The sequence below is a fragment of the Heliangelus exortis genome, chromosome 1, assembly GCF_036169615.1.
Source record: "Heliangelus exortis chromosome 1, bHelExo1.hap1, whole genome shotgun sequence".
Classification (NCBI taxonomy): Eukaryota; Metazoa; Chordata; class Aves; order Apodiformes; family Trochilidae; genus Heliangelus; species Heliangelus exortis.
This window is the reverse complement of record NC_092422.1, coordinates 106815715-106834247: the sequence shown is the minus strand read 5'-3', so window position 1 is coordinate 106834247 and position 18533 is coordinate 106815715. Positions and strand designations below refer to the sequence as shown.

General features: G+C 42.6%; 2 protein-coding genes across 8 annotated transcripts in view; one reads left to right on the top strand and one right to left on the bottom strand.

Moving 5' to 3' along the window:
* PROS1 (protein S) overlaps positions 1–1247 on the bottom strand; it is a 29196-nt gene extending 27949 nt beyond the window's left edge. The window contains exon 1 of the mRNA XM_071756927.1: positions 1011–1247. Coding sequence (XP_071613028.1) covers positions 1011–1089 — 79 coding nt within the window. The 5' untranslated portion in view covers positions 1090–1247. The remainder of the gene's footprint in view (positions 1–1010) is intronic.
* A 425-nt stretch (positions 1248–1672) lies between these two features.
* ARL13B (ARF like GTPase 13B) overlaps positions 1673–18533 on the top strand; it is a 51010-nt gene continuing 34149 nt past the window's right edge. For 5 of the 7 annotated variants that reach the window (XM_071756985.1, XM_071756966.1, XM_071756974.1 and 2 more), the window contains exons 1-4: positions 1673–2203; positions 4930–5099; positions 11474–11544; positions 14699–14948. In XM_071756985.1, coding sequence (XP_071613086.1) covers positions 5041–5099; positions 11474–11544; positions 14699–14948 — 380 coding nt within the window. In that variant the 5' untranslated portion in view covers positions 1673–2203; positions 4930–5040. Of the gene's footprint in view, positions 2204–4929; positions 5100–11473; positions 11545–14698; positions 14949–16256; positions 16336–18533 lie in introns of those variants that run through there. The other 2 variants (XM_071756941.1, XM_071756958.1) reach the window with 2 other exon arrangements.

Here is an 18533-nt window from a genome sequence, read left to right as displayed (position 1 = left end):
TCTTTTTTTTTTTTTTTTTCTTCCCCATTGCAGAAATCCCTGGATAGGAAACTGGACTACATGGACCACATGACCAGAACAACTTCTAATTTCCTGCTGCTCACAGAAGAGAAAACTTGCAGGATATGGAAGATAAACAGAAAACGTGATGAAAACAGGAGAAAAGAACATTACGAAATATTTATTAGATTTATTTTTAGGACCTGTTAAGAAATAAGTTACAAAATGAACTTTCATCTTTCTATACCACTCTGTTCATAGGCAGCATCCCTAGGTTTCAAACATAAATCTGAATAGTAAACATTAGGTTTTTCCTTCTGTTTAATCATTAGTAAAACACATCAGACACATCAGAGTAAGACACTGGCTTACTGAATTGCAATTCTGCATGTTCCAGATATACATTGTCTTCTTTTAGCGGTATGCTCAAAGACTGCAGTGTCGCAGAGATAAACTTTCTTTTTTGCTACTTGTGACATCAGGTAGTTTTTACCTAGGCAGACATGTCTGAACCTAGCGAGAGTCAGGGGCTCTTCGCCGGGACTCCACAATAATGCCCATCTCCGGAGACCAACTGAGTATTTTTCTTTTCAGCTTGGTTTCAGCGAACCAAGCACACTTGCCCCTGAGCTCCATGACTACGTTTTCGGCCGCACACAGCTTCCGAGCCGCGACCGGCCCCAACTTACAGCTCAGCTGCCTCCGCAGTGACCGCTGGCTCAGCTCCGGCACCGGGTTACCTCAGTAGCTCCCACCCGGGAACCGGCTGGGAAGGGCCGCCCTTCGCCTCGGTGCTGAGACGGCCGCCTGCGGCACCCCTGTCCCCACTCCCCCGGGTCACGGCGCCGGCCCCCCGAGTGCAGCTCTCCCCGGGCACCCTCGCCCCCGGCCCTGAGGGACGAGCGGTCGAGAGCGCGAGGGGCGATAACCGCCGCCCGCCTGCCCGCCCCGGCCCTGCTCGGCCCCTGCGTCCCCCGCACCCCGCTCCCGCCTCGCTTCGCCTCACTCACAGGTCGCGGCCTCTGCCAGGGCGATGGCCACCGCCAGGCCCGCCAGCAGCGGGACGCATCGCCTGCCCCCCGGCCTCATCGCTACGGGCGGGCGGCCGGGACCGGGCACAACGCCTCGACTGCGCGGCGGTTCCACTGAGCGACGACCGGAGCGGCGGGGCCGGGCGAGCTTCTGAGGGCGGGAGGGAGGGGCAGCGGGGAGAGCGGGGGGAGGCTGGGCCGTGTCCGGTCAGCGTTGCCCTGCGGGAGCGTCAGCAGGGCGCCGGGGGCAGCACCGCGGGCGGGTCGCGCCTGACCCGCGGCGGTCCAGTGCAGGGGGAGTTGGGGACAGGGGCGGCGGCCACGGTAGCCGCGGGCATCCTCTCCGAGAGCGGCTGCCGGCGCACCGAGCACAGCGAGCGGGAGGGCGCAAACCGCCCCGGTGGCTGAGGGGGACAGCGGGGCCAGCAGCGGCCGCCTGGCTGTGAACATTACAGCGGGCCGGCCCAGGAGATCCCGGCGCTGTTTACTTTCGGGCCGGGGGAGCAGGGAGAAAGCGCTCTGGCCCCGCCCCCTTAATGCTGATTGGCTGATCCTCCGCGGGCGCCGAGGGAGCTGCCCGCTCCTATTGGCTCGCCGCGGGTCTGCCCTCTCCCTCCTCTCCGCCCGAGCGTCGGCGTTGACCGCCTTCGCGCTCCGCCGCCGTTGAGAAATTTGTCCCTTCCCGCGCGCCGTTGTCGGTAACGCGGGGTTACCGGCCTGGTTACGCGTTCTCCGCCGCCTCGGGAGACCTCGGCTGCGGCCAATGGGCGGCTTTGCGTGAACGGGGCGCCGCGCACGTGACCGCGGGGGTGCTGCGTCGGGACGCAGCGCGGCGCCCCCGCCGCCGGTGCCTCCTCCTTCGCCTCAGCGCTCCTCCCGTTCCGCTGCGGCCCTCTCGTCGCCCGGGGCAACGTTAGTCCCGCCGGCAGAGGCGGGGACGGGCTGCGCGGCCTCATCGCCTCGCCCCTCCGCCGAGCGGCCGGTGAGTGGCGTCGGGCAAGGGGGCAGCCGCTCTCCCTGGTGTGAAGCGGACGGTTGTGCGGCTCGGCGTGGCCTGGCCCGGTCGGGGCCTGGTTTTCCAGAAGTGCTGCGAGGGCCCGCGGTCCCCCGGGAGAGGGGCGAGGATGGCAGCGTGGGGTCTGCGCTGGGGCCTTGGGCGGCCCCACGATGCGGTGGGTCCCTCCTTTCTTCGGGTGTCTGCTCTCGGCGGGGCTGGGGGAGGTGGGTAGGCGAGCTAGCGGGTCGGGTCGCGGGGTTGGGAAGGGTCCCTCCGGCAGGCTCGGGCCCATCGTCCCGCCTGGCCCCAGGCCGGAGGGGCTCGAGTCGAGTTTCTTCCAGCTCCGCTCCCAGGTCGCTGTGTGTCCGCAGTGGCAGCCTCGGGCTGTGGGTGTGTGTGTTTGGCAGCCAATTTGGAAGTTTTTAAGGAAAGGAGAGTACAGCGAACATTCTCTGAAGTGTGGGTTTTCTAAAACGAAAAATTGTGCTCCCATAGTGGAAGATGCAAGTAAAGGAATCGTGCCTTGCAAAGTCTGTATTTTAGGGTTTCTTCTCTCTGGAAACACGAGAAGGGTGGGAGCGTGGCAGGAAAGTGCAGAAATTCACTTAAACGGGTAGTCTTGTGGTAACTTTCCCTCATGGCAAAACTGATGCTCCTAGAACTGTTTCTTGCAAGTATATGGACGCTGCAGTCTTTCTGAATGTTGCAGTTCTTATATGCGTCTCATGCTCCTGTTAACAGTAATTTTGGCAAAAAGGATTGTGTTTGGATTTTTGCTGATTATACCTTTTTCACTGCTTAATTAATTGGTTTGCTGATAAAAATATAACCCAATGCAATTAAAATACTGTGTTCTTATAATTCAAATTCAAAGAAGTCAAGCAGTAGAAAGTTTAGTTACTTGACTTTACAAAGAAGATCAGCTGTAAGAGGTTTGCTTAATTATCTTCTAAAGAACACAGGGCGTCATGGGACTGAAAAAAAATAACTGTTACAAAGGCCTCTACCAAAGGCAGAATATTTATGTAAACTCTGGCAGTGGCATGTGTAAATAGGTTCTTGGTTTGTACGTTAGTATGGAAGAAGATAATACTCTTATGCTTTGGATCATACGTTTGTTACAAGCTGCTAAGTAGTTTTTAGTCTAACCTAGAGTGCAAAAAAATTAATTCAGTTATCAGTCAAGTTTTGTTTAGTCTCTGCAATACTGTTCTGTTCTCTTACCTGGAAGTGGGATCTTTGACATTCTTTGACCTTAACACTTAACTGCACAATTTTATGTATTTACATTTTTATGAGCATTTGGGCATGTTTATTTTGCTTCACCTCAACAAGCGTAGAGAGCTCAAGCTTACAGATACAAGATCTTAGACAATTTCTGCATGCTGTTAATGCAACATAAAATGCATGTTCCATGCATATTCAGAGAGATTTTTTTTTTTTAATCTATTGCTAGTTCAGTGTCCTGGTTTGGGCCAGTATCTCCAAAACAGAATAACACTATAAGGTAGCCTCTCTACCATAATTTTCTCTACAGTGTTCAGTGCCCTTCCTATAGTGGCACGTTTTGGAAACTAACTTATTTGTAATTTATTTTGTTTGTCACATACCCCCCACCCTTTGTGGTGTTTTATTTAAGCCAGGTTCATCTGCTATGCTATAGTTATCTGATGCTCTTTACTTTTCAACAAGTGTTATAACACCGATCCCATATGAATGCAATGGGACTCATGTGTGCTTGAGAGTACTTTCGTGACATTTTGCAAAGCTAGACAATCCACATAATATAAGAGGAAAATTGTTCTATGATTATACTCAGGCACTGAAAATGTTCCTTGTTTCTCTGTGAGTTTTTCATTGAGCTGTTACATTTTGCTTTTTGGCAGAACTAGTTGAAAATTGGAGTAGCCATGTTCTCAAATTTAGTTTTATTAGTATTTTCATGTTGATTGAGGCACCATGCTTCATGGCATGTGAGGGTTTTTTGAGGTGTTTTGGGTTTTGGATTCTTAAGAACCTGATTCTGATACTTATAATCACCCTGCTCTCCTTTTTAGGAACTTCTCTATTTTACAGTCTAAGGTTTCTTGTTGAGTAGCTATTCTCAGATGTTCTTGTATAATGGAATATAAATATTTAAAGAATACCTGTTGTGTCTGCTATGGAAGGAATCTGACCTGTTTCTGCCATTGAATGATGGCAGATCCAAAGGCATCCTTGAATACAGGAACTTTATAAGATGGGAGGAGTTATTGGTTTTTACCAAGTAGTAAGTAATCTAAATTATAATAGTTTGTTAGGGAGTGAATATGATTTTTAGGGAGAGTTCCTCAATTTTTTAATTGAAATTAATGAGTTATTGAAAATGATGGAAATACTTGATACTTCTGTTTAGTGACAGCTACTAGGTATTAGGTTGTCACTTCCTCAATGTACTCACTAGAGAATGCAGTTTCATTGTGGTAGGATCTTTTTGTGTAAAAGAAATCAATAGTAAAATGAATATATTTAACAGGCAAGACATTCTTGGTTTGCTTTTAGTGTGCTATCCTGTTATGTTCTTGCAAGATTTACACTTGAAATTGGTTCTTACTCTCAATCAATCATCAGAGCTGTGGTATGAGTTAGTGTCTTACTGTGAACCTGTCTTTTCTTTATGTGCAGTTGTCCTGCATTCTTATTTTGTATGAGCACTGCATTGTTGTTGCCCAGATATGTAAAGTGGGTGCAGATGAAGTGAGGGGATGGGAAAGTGAAAGACAGAATGCAACTGTCACAGGGCTGGCTGAATATGACACGGTCTGAACATACAGGCTGCTCTTACAGAAGTGGCTTGCCTCAGTTATACATAGGGGCTAACTAACATGTTTCTTGTGTATGATATTTTTTCCTTCCTAACAGTGACAAGACAACATCTGGGCCTTTGCAGTCCCTCTCACAGTCATCGTGAGTTGTTCTGGCCTGTCCACATCATTTTGTGAAGCTTTTGTGACTCTGGATGGCTGAGGAGGGATGTTCAGTCTAATGGCCACTTGCTGCAGCTGGTTAAAACGGTGGCAGGAACCTGTCAGGTAAACGTCAAAGTATTTTACATTTCTGTGCTCATCTTCCCAAACTGTATTTCATGTCCTCTAACCTGTGTTTTACTGTATTTGGTATATAACATTATTTGTATATTCCGACACGAGTTCCATCATTTTTAGTTTGAGAGAATCAATACACCTTCTGGACTTAAAAACGAAATTTTAATCACATCTATTTCAGGTATTCTGTTTCTGAATCCAGTAAAGTATAAAGTTCCAAATTCTGTCTTTCGCACACCATTTCCTCAGGTTGAGCATTATGGATTGATGCTAGATGTTTATATAAAGTTTGTTTTCTATCTTAATGATTTAGTTCTTGCATTAAGACACTGAAGTATAATGTGGAGGATTGGTTACGTGACAAGGGCCACGTAGACATGTTGCAGATGGATGAAGAAGTTCTTGGGAAACATCAAACTCAGCTAGTCTGATCTGCTGATGTTGCATGAATATTGCTAACTATCCCCTTGTATGGGCACTATATCCTTGACTGTAGCCATTATACAACAATAGGATGCTTGTGGTTAGCTGAATATGGAAGATAAAGACGTGAGAAACCAGAAATCAAAGGTGGAGCTGACCTCTTAAAGCATTATCCAATAGAATAGTCAGATTACAGAATATGTATTAGCTTATTAAAGAACTGCATAAAAATGCCGTGTGATGATCAATAAAGGGTTACTTGCTGATAACTCATATTGAGTGTCCAAGTCTTCCCTTGCTGCGACAAATGGTGCCTGAACAGGGACCTCATCGGAGGCTATAAACCTGACCTCATCGGAGGTGGTGAACCTGCGAGCCACGGTCCGGTGGAGCTTTGGTGTCGGTCCTGCAGCAGTACAGGAGGCAGAAGAGTAGGCTCCGTGCCCTGAGTGATTCTTACAGAAGAATCTTGGCTGACTACGCGCCGCCGACGTCTTGCAAGGGCTGCAACGGTTGTCAGGTAAACATTACGCATAATGGAAAGGCAAGCGGCATATGATCTCCTTAAATGCTTTTTAGAAAAGCGGGGAGTGTTAGATAAGGATTTAGCCAAGGAACTGGCAGGGTTGTTAGCTTACGGAGCTGCACAGGGATGCTTTGTTGACCCTAATACGGTTTTTGATGTGGGGGAGTGGTGCACATTTGGTGATAAGTTATGGAATGCTAGTTTGGAGGATGATAAGGTTACAAAAATGTTGGGAAAGCCGTGGAGAACAGTTATAAATGCACTGAAACAGCACCAAGTGGAACAAAAAGCAGCACAAGCTGCTGCGGCACGCCTTGGAGCTGCGGGGGCTGTAAATAAAGCAGAAACAAGTTCCCCTTATCCAATGCCACCAGCCACTACTACAGTTTTCTTGCCCTCAACTACTAATATTGATGGAAAGATAGCTCCCTCCTCCTGTTCGCCCTCTGCACCCTCTCCTTCATCTCCTACTCCCAAAACTGAATCGGCACCCTGGGAGGAATCATTTTGGGTAGAAAATAAGGTGAAAGCTCCGAAAGAGAAAGGTGAAATGGAACAGTTTATCATTGAAAGACATAAGATGTGGAAAGAAATTGCTGATCAGGTGCTAGCAGAAGGCGATCAGGAGGCTGCCAATTCATTGCTGGAATCTTTCCCAGTAGTGTATACTCCGACTCCTGGAGGTCTGACTGCCGATATTACTACCTTGGATTGGAAACTATTATCTCAATTGCGTGCTACTGTTAGTGAATCAGGCATTCAGGGTGAGCCAACTCGACAAATGTTAGATTATATTTGGGGTGGAAATATCCTTTTGCCATCTGACGTTAAAAGTGTGATGCACCTTATTCTTACCCAACATCAACAGTTGTTGTTTAATGCTCGTTGGCATACTGTTTGTCAAGAATCAGTGGTGGCAATCAGACAACCAGGTGACCCACTATATGGGGTAACCCTTGAAGAATTACTTGGTCTAGGTGCTTTTATGCGAATAGAAGCTCAAGCTATGCTGGGGCCAGATAAATTAAGGGAATCCATGCACTTGGCCAGATGAGCACTTACCAAAATAAAAGCTCCCAGGGGAATTCCCTCTTATATGGGAATCAAGCAGGGGCGAGACGAGCCATTTGGGTCATTTATAGATAGGGTGGCGAATGCAATTCAAGCAGCCGGAGTTCCAGAGTACTTGCACGGGACCACATTAAAGGAATGTGCAATTCAAAATGGCAATGTCACAGCTCGTAATGTTATTATTACATTGCCTGGGAATTGGACTATAGAGGAATTATTAGAGCGAATGTCTCAGGTGCCGAGTGGACCACAGGCTATGTTAGTAAATGCAGTTAAGGAGCTGAGCCAGAGTATGAAGGAACAGGCTGTAGCATCTCAAAATCAGGTTTTAGCTGCCCTTGCACCCTTGCAAGCGTCAATTAAGCGGCCTCAGAAGAAAGGACAACCACAAATTAAATGTTTTCACTGTGGAAATATGGGTCACATCCGGAAAGAATGTCCCCTCGGAACTGTGTGGTGCCAGTATTGCCACAACGATACTCATGGTTCCACAGCATGTCGACAGAAGTCGGGAAACGGGAAGACCAGCGCGAAGGGACCCCGTGCAGTGACACAAATAGCGGCCCCCAACCCCAATGTTTTTCCAGTACAAGCGCAGCAGCCCTGCACCCAGCAGCCCTGCACCCAGCAGCCCTGCACCCAGCAGCCCTGCACCCAGCAGCCTTACAGCCAGCCGCAACAGCCTTGCGCCCAGCAACCAGTGGGAGTCTCGGGATGGACAACCTCAATAGACTATACCCTGATTGACACCAAGCCCCAACGAATTCCAACAGGAATTAAAGGGCCCATCGCAGCAGGGGGACAAGCTGTTGGAGCTTTGCTCACTGGCCGTTCGTCTGCAACCATGGAGGGACTAAATGTTGCAGTGGGACTGATTTGATGCAGATTATACAGGGGAATATACATTATGGTTCAGACGCTGTATCCCCCTCTACATATACCTGCTGGAACTCGCATTGCTCAACTGATCCCGTTACCCCGCCTGGCTCAGGGGCCAGCTATTACAGGTTCACAACGTGGCGAGGGAGGCTTTGGATCTACTGGCAAAATTATATTAGTGACTGTGGACTTAAAGCAGCGACCAAGAAAACAGGTTGTTTTGCAATTTAGAGATCAGTCAATTACTTTAACAGCCTTGCTAGATACTGATGCAGATGTCACAGTGGTGGCAGCACAAGAATGGCCACCACACTGGCCCACAGTTTTTTCTGCAGATACGGTTGCAGGTGTTGGAGGACTGACGCTGGCTAAAAGATCACTGCCACTACAGTTGATTATGGAAGGGCGAACTGTGTCTTGCTCAGTGTCAATAATTCCTCTTCCATATGGGGTATCTGCACTGATTGGGCGTGATGTGCTTGCTCATATGGGAATGGTGCTGTCTATAGACCTCCCTTTATAGCTACGGCCATTGCATGGACTTTCCCAATTCCTCTCTGGTGGAAAACTGATGAGCTGGTCTGGGTTGAGCAGTGGCCTTTAAAATGGGAAAGTCTCCTTCATGTACACGAGTTTGTGCAAGAATAGTGTGTCATCAGGTAATTGTTCAGCAGCATTGATCCAAGGGTTAAATGTTACTCTCCCTTGGGACCCATAAGAATTAAATTTGTTGGGTTCCCAGGCTATTGGCAATGTCACTGGAAATTGGACCCCCACTTGTATAGTATTTGGACCGAAATATGCTGGTAAGCCCTACTCAGTAAGCTGGGAGGATATTTCCCCTGCTATGGCAGAGTATAGACTGGGATCAGGCTACTGTGGATATAATGACTCTAGTAAAAATGTAACCAGGATGGGAGCCATTGGGGCAACCCATAGTTCCGTCCCTATAAAACTAATTTGGGTTAACGATACTGCTAAAGCTTTGCCTTCGGGAATATTTTTGATTTGTGGTGACAGAGCATGGCAGGGAATTCCTCATAATATTGTTGGTGGACCCTGCTACCTAGGATTGTTAACCATTTTTGCCCCTCGCTTTGCTGAGTTGAGAAATACTCCCATACAGAAGGCTCGCAGAGAACGCAGCATCGGGCTAGCGCCAACATGTGATGATGGGGTAGAATTATTAAGTGTAGCAGCTAGGACAGCATTAACCATATTTATTCCAGGAGCAGCAGCTGGAAATGCTTTGAATAATCTTGCTAAACTAGCATGTTGGGCTGAAAAGCAAGCTAATACGACTACTAAGATTTTGGAAGAACTTTTAATGGATTAAAAAGAGCTTACGGCAAGCATTGTTGCAAAACTGAGCTGCTATAGATTTTTTGTTATTTGCTCAAGGTCATGGTTGTGAGGACTTTGATGGCATGTGCTGTATGAATCTTTCTGATCACAGTGAGAGTATTCATGCTAGCATACAATATTTGAAACGACACACACAACAAATACAGCAACAAGTTAGTCCTCTGGATGGTATTATCACTTCTTGGTTTCAAGGTTGGGGATTGACACCTATGCTTTCCTCATTATTGTTGCTAGGGTTAAAAATTGTTGGGATTATACTATTAATTATTGTTGATTGTCAGCTCATATTGTCCTGTGTAAGGAAAAGTCTTAGTTGCCTAACTACACAAGTTATGGTTGCACAAAATAAAAACGGGGGAATTGTGGAGGATTGGTTACGTGACAAGGGCCACGTAGACATGTTGCAGATGGCTGAAGAAGTTCTTGGGAAGCATCAAACTCAGCTAGTCTGATCTGCTGATGTTGCATGAATATTGCTAACTATCCCCTTGTATGGGCACTATATCCTTGACTGTAGCCATTATACAACAATAGGATGCTTGTGGTTAGCTGAATATGGAAGATAAAGATGTGAGAAACCAGAAATCAAAGGTGGAGCTGACCTCTTAAAGCATTATCCAATAGAATAGTTAGATTACAGAATATGTATTAGCTTATTAAAGAACTGCATTAAAAATGCTGTGTGATGATCAATAAAGGGTTACTTGCTGATAACTCCTATTGAGTGTCCAAGTCTTCCCTTGCTGCGACAGTATAATGTATTAAAAAAGAGCATACTATAACCCCAATGTACTACTGGTTTTCATACTATTACTTAAGTATTTTAATACTGCAATTTGTGGATAGCCTGGTGATCTATTCTTGCTTATGGTATACTACTATTCTCATTTGTTTCTGTTACTTTATTTTGACATTCTACATCCTTTTCTCTCTAGTTAGCCTCTGCTACTTCCACAGTAGTGCATTGTATATTTTAAACTATTGAGACACTATGGGGAAGGTACATAAGGGATACACCACATTTTTTTATGCTTCAGTCATGCAAGCAAGATTTGCTCCTTGGTGCTGCATAGTTAAGGTTTTACAGAAGGGGCTGCTGTTCAAAGAATTATATTGGTTTGAATATCTTTCTGGCACCACCAATGTATTTTATACACTCGTGGGTTTATAAATGTCCATGGCTGTTCGGATTTTTTCTTACTGTTAAAGTACAATTTACTGTGATCCTAGTATTCATTTTAAGGTTCTTTTCTCAGGGCTTTTTGTCTCTTCCAAAAAAAAGTTATACATCATGTATAATGCTTCTATAGCTTTAAGACAGGAAATAACAATGTTTTTAATATTCCTTAATTAAAGGGACATAAAATTGAGCAAATTCCTTTGATGCCTTTGAGTTTTTGTGAATAGGAGGAACAACTGAGGTATATGTTTTTCCTATAGCTTTGCTTAAAATCCTGTCCTGGTATAAATTCTAAACTGTGCATCAGTTTGGTGATGTGTTGTATGTACTCAACATCACTGATCTGCATGTTTACAGCCTGGAGCTCTCCTGCTCGATAGAAAGGCACAACAAGTACTGCTTATTTACAGCACCAGATGTTTTCTACACAAGTGTTGTGTGCTGTCTAATGGCTGTTCAGATGCACTGGTTGAGACAGAAATAATTTTTTATTATAGGAACAACTTTGAGGTAGAGAGGGGGTGGAGAGTAGAAATAAAATTATAGAAATTGTGAAACAGACCATGACCACACACAAAAAAAAAAAGGGGGGCGTAAAATTTACAGTACCATGAAATTAAATTTCAACAAGTAAATAAAAATTGAAAGACAAATCATTGTCTCATGTGAAACTTACAGCACAGTATTAGACTTCTCATTTCATGCCTCATTCTGCTGTTCTGTCTTATCAGATGGTTTGACATATTGAATACCAGATAAACAATTGTAATAATGCCTGATATTTAGTATTTTTATACCTATTTTTTCTACTACTATGTGGTAAATATGCTGTGCATGTATTGGAACACTTAATAAAATAAGTGATGTTTAGCTAGAGGAAAAAATATTCTAATTTTTTTTTTTTCTCTCCTTATGGAGGAAGGTGACACTAATAATGGTGGGTCTTGATAATGCTGGTAAAACTGCTACAGTCCGAGGAATTCAAGGAGGTAAGCAATTCACTTGCTTGTTTTCTAAATGGAACATTGAAAGAAAGACTATTATTACTGTTTTCCAACATTTTAAACTAAAAGTATTGCTTCATCTCTTAATTCATCTCTTGTTTCCATATTGTTGAAACTAATTTTTCTGACTTGTACTTTTCCCTGAGGGTGTGGTTGCAAAGTGAGCATGTTACAGGGCTTATTGTGTGAAAACCTGCAGGTGAGAGAAAAATTAAGGGGTCTTACCTTTGAAACATTACAAGATTCAGATTTCTGATATCTGGCAAGTCAGGCTAGGGTGACTTAACGTGGGTGTTCCCAGTCATATACTTTATGCTTAGAAGAATTATGGACAGTATGCTCCACATTTGCTCATTGGCCTCTGCACTTAACATCATGTTGAGCTACTGTAGACCAAATCAATGGTCATTCAGAAAAGTTGCTACCATTCTGCTACATTTTCTACAAATGTAATAGGAAGGTGTGGAAGCAAGGTAGGTAGTACTGAGAGAGCTGCATTTTAAGGTGTTGGACCCTGCAGCACTAGAGCCCTTAGTCCAGAGACTAAAATAGTTGGACTAGGGGTGTTTCATTATCATAGAAACACTGTGACCAGATGTTCAACATACATTGGTACTTACGTGCCTTTAGTTGGCCATTGTATTGGAAACTCTACAAAATGTTGAATTTCAACAAAATCTGTTCTGTGTTCTTTAAATTTTGTGAGCATCATAGCTATTTTTGGGCTAGAGGAAGGTTTTTCCCGTAGTTAAGTAAATAGGAACATTGTAACTACGAGCAAGCCATCTGTCTCCATCTTTAAGTGTCAGAAAGTTTAGCAAAAAACCTCTGAAGGCTACAGACCCCATTCTAATTAATAATTACTTTGAATTAATGCAATTATACAAAATATTCTGAGTAATTAAATTTCACATCTTGGTATACATTAGAGAAATTAATGGATCTGTTGGTTTTTTTTCTTGTGTACATATGCTTTCAGGTGCCCAGCCAGTACATGCATGTATCAGTAAACTTCATATAAAAATTAGTGTTGCGCGTATGTATTCAATAGAAGAATATTGCATGTATAAATAACATAAAGGAGGTTCTAGTGGTACAATTTTTTATCTTTATATATCACTAGAAAAGCACTAGCAGTTTTCTAGGTACTTCAGTAAGAGATGACTTGATTTTGGAGGGTACTTGCACCATCCAGTGACACATGCAAGCAAGATATCATTTGAGATAAAACTTGTGCCCACAAAAGCCAAAGTTCTCTATGTTGTTTTTTTTCCACTTATGGGATTATCTTTCTAAATAATTTTCATTTTGTGTAGTAACAAGAGTGTACTTCTGCTTTGGCAGGCTTTGAGATTCCATCTTGACTTTGTTTACGTGTTGTGTAAGTTCATGGACTTGCTAAAGTGCGAGTAAAGTTATTAATATTCTCTCATATTTCTGAACATTTGCTCTGAAAACATGAGTGAATCATTATTTAGCCTTCCATTCTGTTTCCAAATCAACTTCAGTGCTTTTATGAGCTAGATGTGATGGTTATTTCTAAAAGATACAGATGGGTATTTCAGAAGAGAAATTTCAGGAAAAGATAGTTCTGACTTCAATGGCTGTTTCCTAGGGCATGAGTAGGTCTTCCCTTAGAAAGCAATTTAGTTAGTTATTTTTTCCTTAGCAGGGCTTGCAGAGATTGGAATCTTTAGTTTTCAGTGTTGATAAAACAGTATTTTTGGCTGTGCAACAGTCATACAGCCTGTAGGTTGAGACTGCAGTTAGGATGGCTAGGTTTTAGCAGAAACCAAATATATTTCAGTTCTTAAACCTGTTCAGTTCTTAAGACTCTTAAGCCTGAGCAAGTCAGCATGGTTACCAGAGTCATATTTGCCAAAATGGTTCTGCAGCTTATATAGCAGACCCTTGTTTTACACTGAAGAGACTTCACTGTACAATAGGAGTAGATGTTTGAGCAATATAACCCCTTACATTTAGCACTGTCAATAACTTTCACCCTTAACCAGTCCTCATATTTACATTTTTTTTCTCCTGTAATAGCATGTATCTATACCTCACAGTGCAAAACATTATTCAAAATAAAGTCTACTGAGTTATGAAGCTGTACTTTTTCACAAATGGGGATCCCAGCCCCCTCTCTTGCTGGAGGCTTGGTTTATACTGTTCTGGCCAAGAGGTCTGTTCTGAATCCCCTTCTTGATTGTGTGAAGGATTCTCAAAAAAGGAATATGGAAGCTGAAGACTGGTACTGATTTAACTTCTGTAATGCTCTTCAAAGCTCAGTGCTTTTGACCATACCTTCATTTCTTTGTCTGAACAAGCTGAACTTTATTTCCATTTCTCCTGCCTTGTGATACCAAGCTACATAAAACAGTTGCAGAGATCAAATTAACTCAGGCTTGCAGAGATGCGTAGTACTTAGTAGCGTGAGGCAAGTACAGGCTTTCTTTGCCCTCTGAAAAGGGAAGCAGCAGGTGAGCATTAATTATATAGTGTTTTTTTCACATATTACATGGATTAAAAAAAAATAGCAAAATAGCAAAGGCCTAAATTTGATCATGAATAAGGGGAAGAAAGTAGCTTACGTCTCAGAAGAACATGGTTTCAGTCACTTCATCTCCACCCTTAATATGAACTTTTGAAGCTATTTCAGCAACCATGAGGGAAAAATAATAAATTTGGCAGAGCACAAGGCTTCCCAGGTCATAATGCATTTACTGTTTTGTTTGTTCTTCTCTAACTGGATTAATACTGTGCAAATGCTATATAGCTGTGTAGATGGGAGCGCTGGTGATGAGGGGGAAAGTAGAAACTGCAGTACAGTGAACACCACTGCAATGCAACTGTGATGATAAATATATAAAACTGCATTTTTGTATTATTTTTCTTCCCCTGCCCTGCTGCTCCTCTGCATTAGTCCCTCAGCCATTTATATTACAAGAATTTGAAATTACATGAGGAGAGGGTAAATCTTAATGTAAAAAATGTGGTTAGCAATATGCTGTCACATAACAGGGAGGGTTGCCTTATGTTTTTAAATTATTCATTTTGCTGCACAAATTACATTGTAAAATCCTCTTTAAATAGCTGAGGGCACTTTTTACTGACTGTTTTCTTCTTTGACCTCTAACAGAGTCTCCTGAAGACGTGGCTCCAACAGTTGGGTTTTCCAAGATTAACCTTAAACAGGGACGCTTTGAAGTCACCATCTTTGATTTAGGAGGTGGAAAACGAATTAGAAATATCTGGAGAAATTACTACGCAGAATCCTATGGTGTAATATTTGTCGTGGATTCCAGTGACATTGAAAGAATGGAAGAAACAAAGCAAACCATGATAGAAGTTTTAAACAGCCCTAAGATATCGGGAAAACCTGTGTTAGTGTAAGTAACATTAATAAATATTCTCCTGATCTGAAGTTTTGACCCTCAATACAGCTCCTAAAGAAGTCTTTGTGTATAGTATAAACAGAAGTATAAAGGATACTAGTACTGTGGAATCTGCAGCAAGGAGCAATATTATAATCAGTTTTACAGTATTTCTGAAGTATTTACGCCATTCTAAATGTCATACCAGTGAACAAAGCCTTTTTGTTTGTTTGTTTTTGGTTTTTCGTTTCTTCCTTCCTTTGCTTCCTGGGTTGTACGTGATGATATACTGAATCCATTCACTGCATCTCAGATTAGGGATATTTATTTATTTTCTCTTTCATTACCTGTGGAAAAATAATGTGGTCTGTTTGTTTTGGGTTTTTTTAACTCTTTAAATTCTAATATTACTTGAAATTGTGTGATAGGTTAAAGGCCCTGCAAGTTTGACATGGTGACACGTTGTGAAAATAGTGCTATTCAGGCCTGTATCTATTAGTTAAATTATAAATGTTTCATTATATTCTGCAATACCAGTAATCTCACAGCAATAAATGTCTTGTTCTCTTAACACATGGTGGTGCTGCTGATACATGATCAGCAAAGTCATTAAATAAGATTTACTTTAATAGTTTTTGGCATGTGCTTTTGTTTTAGTGCATGTGTTTTAATTAATAAAAAGTCAAAGTTTCAACATTTCTGGAGACATTTGTCTATAGAACAGATAGATGCATGAACTTCTATGCTTAAAAACTAGGTTTTGTAAAATATTATGCTTCAGATTTGTGGAAATAATGCATTTCATTAATTTAGCCTAAGAAAAGGTGTTTGAGGATGAGTTACCCTTTTGGAGTTAAAAAATAAAATACAAAGGCTTGCAGTGGTTTTTCAGAGCAGTATTTTTTTCAGGGGGATGTAAGGCCTCCAGAATCATAGAAACATAGAACTTTTGGCATTGAAAGGGGTCTTGAAAATCATCTAGTTCCAAACTCTCTGCCATGGGCAGCGATACCTCCCACTAGACCAGGCTGCTCAAAACCCCACCCAACCTGGACTTGAAATCTGCTATGGAGGGGGCATCCATAGCTTCACTGGGCAGCTTGTTGCAGTGTCTAACCACCTTTATTTGAAAGAATTCCTTCTTAATATCTAATCTAAATTTACCCTCTTTAAGCTTACCCCATGGAGAGACATGTCCTTGTAAAAAGTCCCTCTTCAGCTTTCTTTTAGCCCCTTCAGGTAATGGAAGTTTTTCTAAGGCTGCCAGGGAGGAGCCTCCTTTCCATGCTGAACAACCCCAGATCTCTCTGTCTGTCTTCACAGGAGAGGTGCTCCAGCTTTTGATTATCTTCGTGGCCCTTCTCTTGTGTTGGGAACTCCAGACCTGGACACAGTACTCCAGGTGGGGCTCACAAGAGTGGAATAGAGGGAGGTAATTAGCTCTCAGCATGCTTGTCATGCTTCTTTTGCTGCAGCCAGGATACAGTTGGCTTTCTGGGCTGCAAGGACATAATGCCTGCTTGTTTTGAATTTTTCATTAACCAACACCCCTCAAGTCCTCCTTGAGGCTGCTCTCAATAATTTCTCTGCCCAGACTGTATTTATGCTTGGGCAGTGCAGTAACGTAATGTTTCTGTGACATGGTGAAGAATTTGTAAAGCTAATAGAAAAGGCCTTGTGCTTTTAATGAGTAGTGATGCTCTGCTGGCAGACTTGTTCACTGCTCTAGATACTCATTAAGTCCTCTGTAGGGGCATTCAGTTTCAGATTTTACCATTCGCTGATGTGGACCTGGAGTTGCAAAAAACCTACAAAAAAACAACCAACAAAAATAAAAAAAAATCCAAAACCACCCCCCCCCAAAAAAAAAACAAACCCAAAACCAAAACCCCAACAAACAAACAAAGGAACAAAAAAGCCCCCAGCAAAAACAAACAAGGAAAAAAATCAACGGTGATACAACTAATGGTCACCAGGAAAAGCTTGGAAGTCTGACACATAGTAGACAATTTAGACTTTTTTTATTATTCAATTTAGAACAGCACAGTAATTATATGGTTTGTGTATATGGAGAGATTTAATCATTCAGTCCCCTCTCCCACCTTTTTTGTTTTGTTCTTTGGGTGCAGTCACTACGATGAGCCATACTGTGTGTGTAGTAGCTAAATCTCTTATTTCTTCTTGGAGAGAAACAGTTGCATGTCCTTCTTCTTCCTGAAGAGGGATGTCTGTATAACACTGTAGTTTGGACAGGTACTAAGGGTGTAGACCACACCAACTTCAGCTCTTAATAAATCAGGACAGGTCTCTAGCACTGCATCATCACGTCATGCACGCTGTGTGCCCTCATGCTATGGCCACCAAAACTAAAAGTGTGTATCAGCATGAAAAAAATTTCATAAGATGCAGTGCACTAATCATTATTTTGGACATACTGAATTAAGAAGAAAATAATTTTATGTATGTAAATCCTAAGGCTAGAGAGACATCACACACAGTCCCCAAGATACCAGGGTCAGGTGTTCTAGCATGGATGTGATCAGTCCTTTCCAGAAGGGGATATCCAAAAGTTGTTCAGTCCAAATATTGATCATGGATCTAAGTCCATACTGGTTATCCAGGGGCCAGAGCTTGTTCTCTGGTATTGTCGACAAAGACAACGTAGTTATAATTTATTACCCAACTAGGTTAAAGTGTGTATTTGGGAGAATAACAGGAAAAGAGGTGGAAGAACGAGACTAGGTATGTTCTCCAGCTAGGACTGTGTGTGTAATAGAAGTATTTTAATTATAATGTACAGAGTGGTGTGCAAATGAGGCTCTTGATTCTTTCATGAAGAAAATGGAAAATTATATCCACAATACATACTTTAAAAAAAATCTTTCCAGGAGAGTAGGTCTCTGAAAAATGTGTTTTATTCTGAAAAAAGGTACTTTTTTCTTGGAGTTTAAAATGCATTTTTCTTAAATGCTAGCTTTTCCCAGTAAATATGCAATTTCTATTATTTCTTTGAATAACATGACATTTCCTCAGAATATTCTTCCTACTTTACTTTACATCTGCCAAAACAAGCAACGCTCCTTTCTGAAGAGCACTGAGAATTAATCTCAATTAGTGCCACTGCGTGCCATCTTAGCTGTATTTTGTTCAAAATAACTTCATACTATGAGTAGTGCTAGGAAGATACCAATGTGAATTATTGGGAGTGGATGGCTAGCATTTCATAATGAAGAACAGGATCTATTAACAAAGCATTTGAGATGCAATCTTAATTACAGAGCAAGCAGAGTTGAAGTTACTGTCCCATTCTTCCTTTTGCCATCTTTTTTTCCATCCCTGTCTGCTGCATGCTGTGTGCCCTAATCCAACAGGACACCTATGCATGTTGTACTGAGCACTGCTCAGGGAGGAATGGAGGCCAAATAGCCAGGAAAGAAAATGGGCTGAATTGTGCAATGGAGGCATAAGATTGGTACTAGACACTATATTGCAGTCACATGGGAATATAACAGTTTTGGTATTGTTCAGCATGATACTTGCTTTAAATCAAATTGCTACTGTGGCATCTTTTTATATGTCACCACTGATGGAGGTATCACA